Source organism: Pelophylax lessonae (genome assembly GCF_965119305.1).
Source record: "Pelophylax lessonae genome assembly, chromosome: 2".
In the NCBI taxonomy this organism is placed as follows: Eukaryota; Metazoa; Chordata; class Amphibia; order Anura; family Ranidae; genus Pelophylax; species Pelophylax lessonae.
Genome location: NC_138769.1, coordinates 1,119,735 through 1,136,070, shown reverse-complemented (window position 1 = coordinate 1,136,070; position 16,336 = coordinate 1,119,735). Strand labels below are relative to the sequence as shown.

The 16,336-nt window shown below is 49.3% G+C and overlaps 1 protein-coding gene across 1 annotated transcript in view; it reads right to left on the bottom strand.

Moving 5' to 3' along the window:
- Window positions 1-16,336, bottom strand: part of TRAPPC10 (trafficking protein particle complex subunit 10) — a 59,269-nt gene that overhangs the window by 23,534 nt on the left and 19,399 nt on the right. The window contains exons 4-5 of the mRNA XM_082245825.1: window positions 5,259-5,455; window positions 1,728-1,923 (exon numbers count right to left, since the gene is read on the bottom strand). Coding sequence (XP_082101951.1) covers window positions 1,728-1,923; window positions 5,259-5,455 — 393 coding nt within the window. The remainder of the gene's footprint in view (window positions 1-1,727; window positions 1,924-5,258; window positions 5,456-16,336) is intronic.

The window sequence follows — 16,336 nt, the reverse complement described above, 5'->3', positions numbered from 1 at the left end:
AGGGAGGAGGGGAGGACCTGCTGTATAAAGAACTGAATACTATTCAATGTGCAGCACAGGGAGGAGGGGAGGACCTGCGGTGTAGATAAGTGTATATTATTCAATGTGCAGCACAGGGAGGAGGGGAGGACCTGCTGTGTAAAGAACTGTATATTATTCAATGTGCAGCACAGGGAGGAGGGGAGGACCTGCTGTGTAAAGAACTGTATACTATTCAATGTGCAGCACAGGGAGGAGGGGAGGACCTGCTGTATAAAGAACTGAATACTATTCAATGTGCAGCACAGGGAGGAGGGGAGGACCTGCGGTGTAGATAAGTGTATATTATTCAATGTGCAGCACAGGGAGGAGGGGAGGACCTGCTGTGTAAAGAACTGTATACTATTCAATGTGCAGCACAGGGAGGAGGGGAGGACCTGCTGTGTAAAGAACTGTATACTATTCAATGTGCAGCACAGGGAGGAGGGGAGGACCTGCTGTGTAGAGAACTTTATATTATTGAAAGTGCAGCACAGTGGGGAGGCAAGGACCTGCGGTGTAGAGAACTGTATATTATTGAATGTGCAGCACAGGGAGGAGGGGAGGACCTGCTGTGTAAAGAACTATATATTATTGAATGTGCAGCACAGGGAGGAGGCGAGGACCTGCAGTGTAGATAGCTGTATACTATTCAATGTGCAGCACAGGGAGGAGGCGAGGACCTGCTGTGTAGAGAACTTTATATTATTGAAAGTGCAGCACAGTGGGGAGGCAAGGACCTGCGGTGTAGAGAACTGTATATTATTGAATGTGCAGCACAGGGAGGAGGGGAGGACCTGCAGTGTAGATAACTGTATACTATTCAATGTGCAGCACAGGGAGGAGGCGAGGACCTGCGGTGTAGATAGCTGTATATTTTTAAATGTGCAGCACAGAGGGGAGGGGAGGACATGGGGTGTAGATAACTGTATATTTTCCAATGTGCAGTGCAGGGAATGCACTGTCCTCTATAGGTGGAGGAAGCTTTGTATAGGGGGTATAGAGGATATAGGAGGAGACTGGTGTACAGAAGGAACGCAGTGTCCTCTATAGGTGGAGGAAGCTTTGTATAGAGGATATAGGAGGAGTCTGGTGTACAGAAGGAATGCAGCGTCCTCTATAGGTGGAGGAAGCTTTGTATAGGGGGGGTATTGAGGATATAGGAGGAGTCTGGTGTACAGAAGAAACGCAGTGTCCTCTATAGAAGGAGGAAGCTTTGTATATGGAGGTATAGAGGATATAGGAGGAGTCTGGTGTACAGAAGGAACGCAGTGTCCTCTAAAGGTGGAGGAAGCTTTGTATATGGAGATATAGGAGGAGTCTGGTGTACAGAAGGAACGCAGTGTCCTCTATAGGTGGAGGAAGCTTTGTATAGGGGGTATTGAGGATATAGGAGGAGTCTGGTGTACAGAAGGAATGCAGCGTCCTCTATAGGTGGAGGAAGCTTTGTATATGGAGGTATAGAGGATATAGGAGGAGTCTGGTGTACAGAAGGAACGCAGTGTCCTCTATAGGTGGAGGAAGCTTTGTATAGAGGATATAGGAGGAGTCTGGTGTACAGAAGGAATGCAGCGTCCTCTATAGGTGGAGGAAGCTTTGTATAGGGGGGGGTATTGAGGATATAGGAGGAGTCTGGTGTACAGAAGGAACGCAGTGTCCTCTATAGAAGGAGGAGATGTCATGTGATGTAGTGGGGGCAGAACTTGTACCTGCACCATGAAATAGTCGCAGAAGCTCCACCCCGGCTCAGTCCTCTTCTCTCGCAGTGTCCTCATCTCATCCTCGAAGTGTCCTAAGTTTCGGGTGAAGGACGTCAGCAGCAATGTGCGCAGTTTGGATAGGAAGAGGGACCAAGACTCCTGGGAGCGGGAAGTCTCCTTCAGGGGGTCCACCAGCACCATACACCTGAGGAGACACAGAAATACTCATGTCCGCCTCCACACCAACTACCCCCACCATCCAGATCATTTGTTTCAAAGCGGTCCACCTATCGATATAGGGGACCATGATGTTACACCACAGCCACACCTACCCACCAACCAAAGAGCCTCATTTTCCACACCTACTCCCCCCCCCCCCCCCCAACCACAGAGCTTCACCTACCACACCTACCCATCAACCAAAGAGCCTCATTCTCTACATGAAGTCACCAACCGCAGAGCTTCATTCACCACACCTACCCACCAACCACAGAGCCTCACCTACCACACCTACCCACCAACCACAGAGCCTCCTTTACCACACCTACCCACCAACCAAAGAGATAAACCTACCCACCAACCACAGAGCCTCCTTTACCACACCTACCCACCAACCAGAGATAAACCTACCCACCAACCACAGAGCCTCATTCACCACACCTACCCACCAACCACAGAGCCTCATTCACCACACCTACCCACCAACCACAGAGCCTCCTTTACCACACCTACCCACCAACCAAAGAGATAAACCTACCCACCAACCACAGAGCCTCATTCACCACACCTACCCACCAACCACAGAGCCTCATTCACCACACCTACCCACCAACCACAGAGCTTCACCTACCACACCTACCCACCAACCACAGAGCCTCATTCACCACACCTACCCACCAACCACAGAGCCTCCTTTACCACACCTACCCACCAACCAAAGAGATAAACCTACCCACCAACCACAGAGCCTCATTCACCACACCTACCCACCAACCACAGAGCCTCATTCACACCACACCTACCCACCAACCACAGAGCTTCACCTACCACACCTACCCACCAACCACAGAGCCTCGTTCACCACACCTACCCACCAACCACAGAGCCTCATTCACCACACCTACCCACCAACCACAGAGCCTCATTCACCACACCTACCCACCAACCACAGAGCCTCATTCACCACACCTACCCACCAACCACAGAGCTTCACCTACCACACCTACCCACCAACCACAGAGCCTCATTCACCACACCTACCCACTAACCACAGAGCCTCGTTCACCACACCTACCCACACACCACAGAGCCTCCTTTACCACACCTACCCTCCAACCACAGAGCTTCACCTACCCACCAACCACAGAGCCTCCTTTACCACACCTACCCACCAACCAAAGAGCCTCATTCACCACACCTACCCACCAACCACAGAGCCTCATTCACACCACACCTACCCACCAATTACAGAGCCTCATTCACCACACCTACCCACCAACCACAGAGCCTCACCTAGCACACCTATCCACCAACCACAGAGCCTTATTCACCAGACCTACCCACCAATCACAGAGCTTCACTCACCACACCTACCCACCAACCACAGAGCCTCATTCACCACACCTACCCACCAACCACAGAGCCTCATTCACCACACCTACCCACCAACCACAGAGCCTCATTCACACCACACCTACCCACCAACCACAGAGCCTCATTCACACCACACCTACCCACCAACCACAGAACCTCATTCACCACACCTACCCACCAACCACAGAGCCTCACCTAGCACACCTATCCACCAACCACAGAGCCTCGTTCACCACACCTACCCACCAACCACAGAGCCTCACCTAGCACACCTATCCACCAACCACAGAGCCTCATTCACCACACCTACCCACCAACCACAGAGCTTCACCTACCACACCTACCCACCAACCACAGAGCCTCCTTTACCACACCTACCCACCAACCACAGAGATAAACCTACCCACCAACCACAGAGCCTCATTCACCACACCTACCCACCAACCACAGAGCTTCACCTACCACACCTACCCACCAACCACAGAGCCTCATTCACCACACCTACCCACCAACCACAGAGCCTCCTTTACCACACCTACCCACCAACCACAGAGATAAACCTACCCACCAACCACAGAGCCTCATTCACCACACCTACCCACCAACCACAGAGCCTCATTCACACCACACCTACCCACCAACCACAGAGCCTCATTCACACCACACCTACCCACCAACCACAGAACCTCATTCACCACACCTACCCACCAACCACAGAGCCTCATTCACCACACCTACCCACCAACCACAGAGCCTCACCTAGCACACCTACCCACCAACCACAGAGCCTCCTTTACCACACCTACCCACCAACCACAGAGATAAACCTACCCACCAACCACAGAGCCTCATTCACCACACCTACCCACCAACCACAGAGCTTCACCTACCACACCTACCCACCAACCACAGAGCCTCATTCACCACACCTACCCACCAACCACAGAGCCTCCTTTACCACACCTACCCACCAACCACAGAGCTTCATTCACCACACCTACCCACCAACCACAGAGCTTCATTCACCACACCTACCCACCAACCACAGAGATAAACCTACCCACCAACCACAGAGCCTCATTCACCACACCTACCCACCAACCAGAGATAAACCTACCCACCAACCACAGAGCCTCATTCACACCACACCTACCCACCAACCACAGAGCCTCATTCACACCACACCTACCCACCAACCACAGAACCTCATTCACCACACCTACCCACCAACCACAGAGCCTCATTCACCACACCTACCCACCAACCACAGAGCCTCATTCACCACACCTACCCACCAACCACAGAGCTTCACCTACCACACCTACCCACCAACCACAGAGCCTCCTTTACCACACCTACCCACCAACCACAGAGCCTCATTCACCACACCTACCCACCAACCACAGAGCCTCATTCACCACACCTACCCACCAACCACAGAGCTTCACCTACCACACCTACCCACCAACCACAGAGCCTCCTTTACCACACCTACCCACCAACCAAAGAGCCTCATTCACCACACCTACCCACCAACCACAGAGCCTCACCTACCACACCTACCCACCAACCACAGAGCCTCATTCACACCACACCTACCCACCAATTACAGAGCCTCATTCACCACACCTACCCACCAACCACAGAGCCTCACCTAGCACACCTATCCACCAACCACAGAGCCTTATTCACCAGACCTACCCACCAATCACAGAGCTTCACTCACCACACCTACCCACCAACCACAGAGCCTCGTTCACCACACCTACCCACCAATCACAGAGCTTCACTCACCACACCTACCCACCAACCACAGAGCTTCATTCACCACACCTACCCACCAACCACAGAGCCTCATTCACCACTAACAGCAGTGCCTCAACCCTACCCCTCACCCAGCACAACCATTGACCACTTACCACTCGTCTAGCAGAAATCTGCCCTCACCTGTCGCTCTGCTTGTTACAGAAGTCACTACGGATCTTGTCGGCGATGGAGGTCCGCGGGAGGATGTTGGTTTTGTTCTTCTTCTTTGCTTCACTCTCAACAACCACAATCAGCCAATCGGTGGAGCCGTGGGCACGCAGAGCGTTCTGCCACTTGGTGATGTCATCCTTGGTGGAGGCTTTATAAACCTCTGTGTCCTGTGCGGGGGAGGAGACAAATCATTAGTAAACATGTTATATACTAGAGAGCCTTCTACATATACTTTTCCCACATATATACACCTCCTGTATACAGAATCAGAGACCCTCCTATATACCAGTATATACACACAGCCCCCCCCCCCGTATACAGAGTCAGAGACCCTCCTATATACCAGTATATAGTTCTCCTGTATATACACACAGCCCCCCCCCCCCCGTATACAGAGTCAGAGACCCTCCTATATAGCAGTATATAGATCTCCTGTATATACACAGCTCACACCCCCCTCTATATAGTAGTGTACAGATCTCCTGCATACACACAGCTCACCCCCCCCCCCGTATACAGAGTCAGAGACCCTCCTATATAGCAGTATATAGATCTCCTGTATATACACAGCTCACACCCCCCTGTATATAGCAGTATACAGACCTCTTGTATATAAACAGCTCACACCCCCTGTATATAGCAGTATACAGACCTCCTGTATATACACAGCTCACCCCCCTGTATATAGCAGTATACAGACCTCCTGTATATACACAGCTCACACCCCCCTGTATATAGCAGTATACAGACCTCCTGTATATACACAGCTCACACCCCCCTGTATATAGCAGTATACAGACCTCCTGTATATACACAGCTCACCCCCCTGTATATAGCAGTATACAGACCTTCTGTATATACACAGCTCACCCCCCCCTGTATATAGCAGTATACAGACCTCCTGTATATACACAGCTCACACCCCCCTGTATATAGCAGTATACAGACCTCTTGTATATAAACAGCTCACACCCCCTGTATATAGCAGTATACAGACCTCCTGTATATACACAGCTCACCCCCCTGTATATAGCAGTATACAGACCTCCTGTATATACACAGCTCACCCCCCCCTGTATATAGCAGTATACAGACCTCCTGTATATACACAGCTCACACCCCCTGTATATAGCAGTATACAGACCTTCTGTATATACACAGCTCACCCCCCCTGTATATAGCAGTATACAGACCTCCTGTATATACACAGCTCACACCCCCCTGTATATAGCAGTATACAGACCTCCTGTATATACACAGCTCACACCCCCTGTATATAGCAGTATACAGACCTCCTGTATATACACAGCTCACACCCCCTGTATATAGCAGTATACAGACCTCCTGTATATACACAGCTCACCCCCCCTGTATATAGCAGTATACAGACCTCCTGTATATACACAGCTCACACCCCCTGTATATAGCAGTATACAGACCTTCTGTATATACACAGCTCACCCCCCCTGTATATAGCAGTATACAGACTGACAGTACTCGCCGTCACATATAAAGAAATGTCCACAACAAATGCTCAGATGTGAATTCCATGTACTTCAATGTAGGAGACGGACAGACTGTCAATGGAAGGCTCTCCCTATTGTCTGTCTATTAAGGTGTGATGTGGATTGTGTTAAGTCTGTCTGTTCCATTGTTAATGACCGCACAAAGTTTCCAGGTGGCTAGATAATTAGTTCAGGTTAATTCTATTTCTCTATAGAATTTCATCTGCATATGATAATGTAATCATGCAACCCCTGACCTGTGTGTGGTAATCTGATCAGGAGGGGGGAGGTCCATGCTGTATATAAATTCTGTGTGACTGTTCAATACAGGAGATTCCAGTACACGCTTAGTTGTTGGCTAGCTTTGTATGGGGTTGGCTGGGAAAATCTGGTATCCATGTTCACGACTGGGAGGAAGCCGTATACTGACAGAAATCCACAAGTACAGTGTGGGTCGGTGGATCCGTTACACAGACCCCCCTGTATATAGATCTGAACCTCCTATATAGCAGTATACAGATCTCCTGTATAAACACAGCTCACACACCCCCTGTATATAGCAGTATACAGACCTCCTGTATATACACAGCTCACACACGCCCTGTATATAGCAGTATACAGACCTCCTGTATATACACAGCTCACCCCCCCTGTATATAGCAGTATACAGACCTCCTGTATATACACAGTTCACACACCCCTGTATATAGCAGTATACAGACCTCCTGTATATACACAGTTCACACACCCTGTATATAGCAGTATACAGACCTCCTGTATATACACAGTTCACACACCCCTGTATATAGCAGTATACAGACCTCCTGTATATACACAGTTCACACACCCTGTATATAGCAGTATACAGACCTCCTGTATATACACAGCTCACCCCCCCTGTACATACCAGTATACAGACCTCCTGTATATACACAGCTCACCCCCCCTGTATATAGCAGTATACAGACCTCCTGTATATACACAGTTCACACACCCCTGTATATAGCAGTATACAGACCTCCTGTATATACACAACTCACCCCCCCTGTATATAGCAGTATACAGACCTCCTGTATATACACAGCTCACCCCCCCTGTATATAGCAGTATACAGACCTCCTGTATATACACAGCTCACACCCCCTGTATATAGCAGTATACAGACCTCCTGTATATACACAGCTCACCCCCCCTGTACATACCAGTATACAGACCTCCTGTATATACACAGCTCACCCCCCCTGTATATAGCAGTATACAGACCTCCTGTATATACACAGTTCACACACCCCTGTATATAGCAGTATACAGACCTCCTGTATATACACAACTCACCCCCCCTGTATATAGCAGTATACAGACCTCCTGTATATACACAGCTCACCCCCCCTGTATATAGCAGTATACAGACCTCCTGTATATACACAGCTCACACCCCCTGTATATAGCAGTATACAGACCTTCTGTATATACACAGCTCACCCCCCCTGTATATAGCAGTATACAGACTGACAGTACTCGCCGTCACATATAAAGAAATGTCCACAACAAATGCTCAGATGTGAATTCCATGTACTTCAATGTAGGAGACGGACAGACTGTCAATGGAAGGCTCTCCCTATTGTCTGTCTATTAAGGTGTGATGTGGATTGTGTTAAGTCTGTCTGTTCCATTGTTAATGACCGCACAAAGTTTCCAGGTGGCTAGATAATTAGTTCAGGTTAATTCTATTTCTCTATAGAATTTCATCTGCATATGATAATGTAATCATGCAACCCCTGACCTGTGTGTGGTAATCTGATCAGGAGGGGGGAGGTCCATGCTGTATATAAATTCTGTGTGACTGTTCAATACAGGAGATTCCAGTACACGCTTAGTTGTTGGCTAGCTTTGTATGGGGTTGGCTGGGAAAATCTGGTATCCATGTTCACGACTGGGAGGAAGCCGTATACTGACAGAAATCCACAAGTACAGTGTGGGTCGGTGGATCCGTTACACAGACCCCCCTGTATATAGATCTGAACCTCCTATATAGCAGTATACAGATCTCCTGTATAAACACAGCTCACACACCCCCTGTATATAGCAGTATACAGACCTCCTGTATATACACAGCTCACACACGCCCTGTATATAGCAGTATACAGACCTCCTGTATATACACAGCTCACCCCCCCTGTATATAGCAGTATACAGACCTCCTGTATATACACAGTTCACACACCCCTGTATATAGCAGTATACAGACCTCCTGTATATACACAGTTCACACACCCTGTATATAGCAGTATACAGACCTCCTGTATATACACAGTTCACACACCCCTGTATATAGCAGTATACAGACCTCCTGTATATACACAGTTCACACACCCTGTATATAGCAGTATACAGACCTCCTGTATATACACAGCTCACCCCCCCTGTACATACCAGTATACAGACCTCCTGTATATACACAGCTCACCCCCCCTGTATATAGCAGTATACAGACCTCCTGTATATACACAGTTCACACACGCCCTGTATATAGCAGTATACAGACCTCCTGTATATACACAACTCACCCCCCCTGTATATAGCAGTATACAGACCTCCTGTATATACACAGCTCACCCCCCCTGTATATAGCAGTATACAGACCTCCTGTATATACACAGCTCACACCCCCTGTATATAGCAGTATACAGACCTCCTGTATATACACAGCTCACACACCCCTGTATATAGCAGTATACAGACCTCCTGTATATACACAACTCACCCCCCCTGTATATAGCAGTATACAGACCTCCTGTATATACACAGCTCACCCCCCCTGTATATAGCAGTATACAGACCTCCTGTATATACACAGCTCACACCCCCTGTATATAGCAGTATACAGACCTCCTGTATATACACAGCTCACCCCCCCTGTACATACCAGTATACAGACCTCCTGTATATACACAGCTCACCCCCCCTGTATATAGCAGTATACAGACCTCCTGTATATACACAGTTCACACACCCCTGTATATAGCAGTATACAGACCTCCTGTATATACACAACTCACCCCCCCTGTATATAGCAGTATACAGACCTCCTGTATATACACAGCTCACCCCCCCTGTATATAGCAGTATACAGACCTCCTGTATATACACAGCTCACACCCCCTGTATATAGCAGTATACAGACCTCCTGTATATACACAGCTCACACCCCCCTGTATATAGCAGTATACAGACCTCCTGTACATACACAACTCACACCCCCCTGTATATAGCAGTATACAGACCTCCTGTATATACACAACTCACCCCCCCTGTATATAGCAGTATACAGACCTCCTGTATATACACAGCTCACACACCCCTGTATATAACAGTATACAGATCTCCTGTATATACACAGCTCACCCCCCTGTATATAGCAGTATACAGACCTCCTGTATATACACAGCTCACACCCCCCCTGTATATAGCAGTATACAGACCTCCTGTATATACACAGCTCACACCCCCCTGTATATAGCAGTATACAGACCTCCTGTATATACACAGCTCACACCCCCCTGTATATAGCAGTATACAGACCTCCTGTATATACACAGCTCACCCCCCCCCTGTATATAGCAGTATACAGACCTCCTGTATATACACAGCTCACACCCCCCTGTATATAGCAGTATACAGACCTCCTGTATATACACAGCTCACCCCCCCCTGTATATAGCAGTATACAGACCTCCTGTATATACACAGCTCACACACCCCCTGTATATAGCAGTATACAGACCTCCTGTATATACACAGCTCACACCCCTGTATATAGCAGTATACAGACCTCCTGTATATACACAGCTCACCCCCCCCTGTATATAGCAGTATACAGACCTCCTGTATATACACAGCTCACACCCCCCTGTATATAGCAGTATACAGAAGTCCTTTATATACAAAGCTCACCCCCCCTGTATATAGCAGTATACAGACCTCCTGTATATACACAGCTCACCCCCCTGTATATAGCAGTATACAGACCTCCTGTATATACACAGCTCACCCCCCCTGTATATAGCAGTATACAGAGCTCCTGTATATACACAGCTCACACCCCCTGTATATAGCAGTATACAGACCTCCTGTATATACACAGCTCACACCCCCTGTATATAGCAGTATACAGACCTTGTGTATATACACAGCTCACACCCCCCTGTATATAGCAGTATACAGACCTCCTGTATATACACAGCTCACACCCCCCTGTATATAGCAGTATACAGACCTCCTGTATATACACAGCTCACCCCCCCCCCCCTGTATATAGCAGTATACAGACCTCCTGTATATACACAGCTCACCCCCCCCTGTATATAGCAGTATACAGACCTCCTGTATATACACAGCTCACCCCCCCCCCGTATATAGCAGTATACAGACCTCCTGTTGTATATACGCGGCTCTCCATACAGATCTCTGCCCAGTACAGAGGTAATTAGGACACAGTCTGCTCCTTTATACATGAAGTGATGCTAACCGTACGTCACTGCCAGAGCCTGCGTCCCCTCGCCCCTCCCCCCATCCTGACCTCACAGGAGACTCCTGACCCCTCCGACCCAAACTGCGGGAATCCCAGCGTTCCAGCCCACCCCGGTGTGGGAAACTGTGGAGCTCAGATAGACACAGAGGCGACGTGCGTGGTTATATGTTCTCTGCTGGAGATTTGTCCTGATATCCTCCATACACTGCAATACATGGTGTGCCATACACAATCATACCACACACCGGAGGAATGGGGGGGGGGGGTCACGTGACTTGGCATGAAGACATTACCATAGAGGTCATTGTGTCTAAACCGCTGGCAAAAAAAGTCAGTACACCCCTAAGTGACAATCTCCAAATTGGGCCCAAAGTGTAAATATTTTGTGTGGCCGCCATTATTTTCCAGCACTGCCTTAACCCTCTTGGGCATGGAGTTCACCAGAGCTTCACAGGTTGTCACTGCAGTCCTCTTCCCCTCCCCCATGATGACATCACAGAGCTGGTGGATGTTAGAGACCTTCCCGTCCTCCACCTTCTGTTTGAGGATCCCCACAGATGATCAATAGGATTTAGGTCTGGAGACGCTTGGCCAGTCCATCACCTTTACCCTCAGCTTCTTTAGCAAGGCAGTGGTCATCTTGGAGGTGTTTGGGGTCGTTATGTTGGAATACTGCCCTGCCCCCCAGTCTCTGAAGGGAGGGGATCATGCTCTGCTTCAGTATGTCACAGTACATGTTGGCATTCATGGTTCCCTCAATGATCTGTAGCTCCCCAGTGCCGGCAGCACTCATGCAGCCCCAGACCATGACACTCCCACCACCATGCTTGACTGTAGGAAGACACACTTGTCTTTGTACTCCTCACCTGGTTGCCCCCACACACGCCTGACACCATCTGACACCAAATAAGTTTATCTTGGTCTCATCAGAGCACAGGAGATGGTTCCAGTAATCCATGTCCTTAGTCTGCTTGTCTTCAGCAAACTGTTTGCAGGATTTCTTGTCCATCATCTTTAGAAGAGGCTTCCTTCTGGGATGACAGCCATGCAGACCAATTTGATGCAGTGTGCGGCGTATGGTCTGAGCACTGACAGGCTGACCCCTCCCCCACCCCTTCAACCTCTGCAGCAATGCTGGCAGCACTCATACATCTATTTCCCAAAGACAACCTCTGGATATGACGCTGAGCACGGCACGCAACTGTTTGGTGGACCATGGCGAGGCCTGTTCTGAGTGGAACCTGTCCTGTTACACCGCTGTATGGTCTTGGCCACTGTGCTGCAGCTCAGTTTCAGGGTCTTAGCAATCTTCTTATATCCTAGGCCATCTTTATGCAGAGCTACAATTCTTTTTTTCAGATCCTCAGAGAGTTCTTTGCCATGAGGTGCCATGTTGAACTTCCAGTGACCAGTATGAGAGAGTGAGAGCGATAACACCAAATTTAACACCCCTGCTCCCCATTCACACCTGAGACCTTGTAACAATAACGAGTCACATGACACAGGGGAGGGAAAATGGCTCCTTGGGCCCAATTTGAACATTGTCACTTAGGGGTGTACTGACTTTTGTTGCCAGCGGTTTAGACATTAATGGCTGTGTGTTGAGTTATTTTGAGGGGACAGTAAATTTACACTGTTATACAAGCTGTACACTCACTACTTTACATTGTAGCAAAGTCTCATTTCTTCAGTGCTGTCACATGGAAAGATCGAATAAAATATTTACAAAAATCTGAGGGGTGTACTTACTTTTGTGAGATACTGTATGTATGTATCTATAATTATAATAAAGGGGGGAGTTCAACACCTATAAAGTCCCGTAGTTTCATTTTGGTTTTCTCTATGAATCTAATTTTTTGGGCAAATTTTTATATATTGCTACAAAAGTGAAAATAACCAACACACAACATTTGTATGGATGACTTCTCCAGAGAGACCCATAATGCCCCACAGGATGGAAGACACCTCCAGCGAGACCCATGGTTTCACAGGATGGAAGACACCTCCAGCGAGACCCATGGTTTCACAGGATGGAAGACACCTCCAGCGAGACCCATGGTTTCACAGGATGGAAGACACCTCCAGCGAGACCCATGGTTTCACAGTATGGAAGACACCTCCAGCGAGACCCATGTTTTCACAGGATGGAAGACATCTCCAGCGAGACCCCTGCTTTCACAGGATGGAAGACATCTCCAGCGAGACCCATGCTTTCACAGGATGGAAGACACCTCCAGCGAGACCCATGCTTTCACAGGATGGAAGACATCTCCAGCGAGACCCCTGCTTTCACAGGATGGAAGACACCTCCAGCGAGACCCATGCTTTCACAGGATGGAAGACACCTCCAGCGAGACCCATGCTTTCACAGGATGGAAGACATCTCCAGCGAGACCCCTGCTTTCACAGGATGGAAGACACCTCCAGCGAGACCCATGTTTTCACAGGATGGAAGACACCTCCAGCGAGACCCATGCTTTCACAGGATGGAAGATATCTCCAGCGAGACCCATGCTTTCACAGGATGGAAGACACCTCCAGCGAGACCCATGCTTTCACAGGATGGAAGACATCTCCAGCGAGACCCCTGCTTTCACAGGATGGAAGACACCTCCAGCGAGACCCATGTTTTCACAGGATGGAAGACACCTCCAGCGAGACCCATGCTTTCACAGGATGGAAGACATCTCCAGCGAGACCCATGGTTTCACAGGATGGAAGACACCTCCAGCGAGACCCATGGTTTCACAGGATGGAAGACACCTCCAGCGAGACCCATGTTTTCACAGGATGGAAGACACCTCCAGCGAGACCCATGCTTTCACAGGATGGAAGACACCTCCAGCGAGACCCATGCTTTCACAGGATGGAAGACACCTCCAGCGAGACCCATGCTTTCACAGGATGGAAGACACCTCCAGCGAGACCCATGCTTTCACAGGATGGAAGACACCTCCAGCGAGACCCATGCTTTCACAGGATGGAAGACATCTCCAGCGAGACCCATGGTTTCACAGGATGGAAGACACCTCCAGCGAGACCCATGGTTTCACAGGATGGAAGACACCTCCAGCGAGACCCATGGTTTCACAGGATGGAAGACACCTCCAGCGAGACCCATGCTTTCACAGGATGGAAGACATCTCCAGCGAGACCCATGGTTTCACAGGATGGAAGACACCTCCAGCGAGACCCATGGTTTCACAGGATGGAAGACACCTCCAGCGAGACCCATGGTTTCACAGGATGGAAGACACCTCCAGCGAGACCCATGGTTTCACAGGATGGAAGACACCTCCAGCGAGACCCATGCTTTCACAGGATGGAAGACATCTCCAGCGAGACCCCTGCTTTCACAGGATGGAAGACACCTCCAGCGAGACCCATGGTTTCACAGGATGGAAGACACCTCCAGCGAGACCCATGCTTTCACAGGATGGAAGACATCTCCAGCGAGACCCCTGCTTTCACAGGATGGAAGACACCTCCAGCGAGACCCATGGTTTCACAGGATGGAAGACATCTCCAGCGAGACCCATGCTTTCACAGGATGGAAAACACCTCCAGCGAGACCCATGGTTTCACAGGATGGAAGACATCTCCAGCGAGACCCATGCTTTCACAGGATGGAAGACACCTCCAGCGAGACCCATGGTTTCACAGGATGGAAGACATCTCCAGCGAGACCCATGGTTTCACAGGATGGAAGACACCTCCAGCGAGACCCATGGTTTCACAGGATGGAAGACATCTCCAGCGAGACCCATGATGCTCCACAATGGATGACATCTCTAGACAGGAACCCATGATTCTTCAGGATGGAAGACATTTCCAGCGAGACCCATGCTTTCACAGGATGGAAGACACCTCCAGCGAGACCCATGATGCTCCACAATGGATGACATCTCTAGACAGGAACCCATGATTCTTCAGGATGGAAGACATCTCCAGCGAGACCCATGCTTTCACAGGATGGAAGACACCTCCAGCGAGACCCATGATGCTCCACAATGGATGACATCTCTAGACAGGAACCCATGATTCTTCAGGATGGAAGACAATTCCAGCGAAACCCATGGTTTCACAGGATGGAAGACATCTCCAGCGAGACCCATCATGCCTAAGGATGGATGGCATTTCTGGAGAGACCCATGAAGCCTCAAGATGAATGACAGCTCCAGAGAGACCCATAATTCCTCAGGATGGATAAAATCTACAGAGAGACCCATGATTCCTTCAGATTGGAGGACATCTCCAGAAAGAACCATAATTCCTCCAGGTAGACATCACCTTAGAGCATTATGACACCTCAGAATGGATGTCATCTGTGGAGAGATTCATGAAACCTCAGAGGACTACTCCAGGGAAGAGTCATAAAGCCTCAGGACCGATGACAAATTACATCTTTGGAAAAACTCAAGATGTTTCAGGACAAATGCGATCCCCAGAGTTGCCCCCAATGCCTCAAGACAGAGGGACATATCTTGGGAGACCCAAGACTTCTTAGGACAGATAAAATCTCATACTGCCTGGGGACAGATGACATTTCCAGAGAGACCCAAGATGCATATGGCAGATGACATCTCCTGAGACATCCATGACACCTGAGGACAGATGACATCTCAACAGAGACTCCTGATGCCGGAGGACAGTGGACATCTCCGCATAGACCCCTGATGTCTGAGGACAGAGGACATCTCCGCATAGACCCCTGATGTCTGAGGACAGAGGACATCTCCGCATAGACCCCTGATGTCTGAGGACAGATGGCATCTCCGCATAGACCCCTGATGCCTGAGGACAGATGGCATCTCTGCACAGACTCCTGATGCCTGAGGACAGATGGCATCTCTGCACAGACTCCTGATGCCTGAGGACAGATGGCATCTCTGCACAGACTCCTGATGCCCGAGGACAGATGGCATCTCTGCACAGACTCCTGATGCCCGAGGACAGATGGCATCTCTGCACAGACTCCTGATGCCCGAGGACAGATGGCATCTCTGCACAGA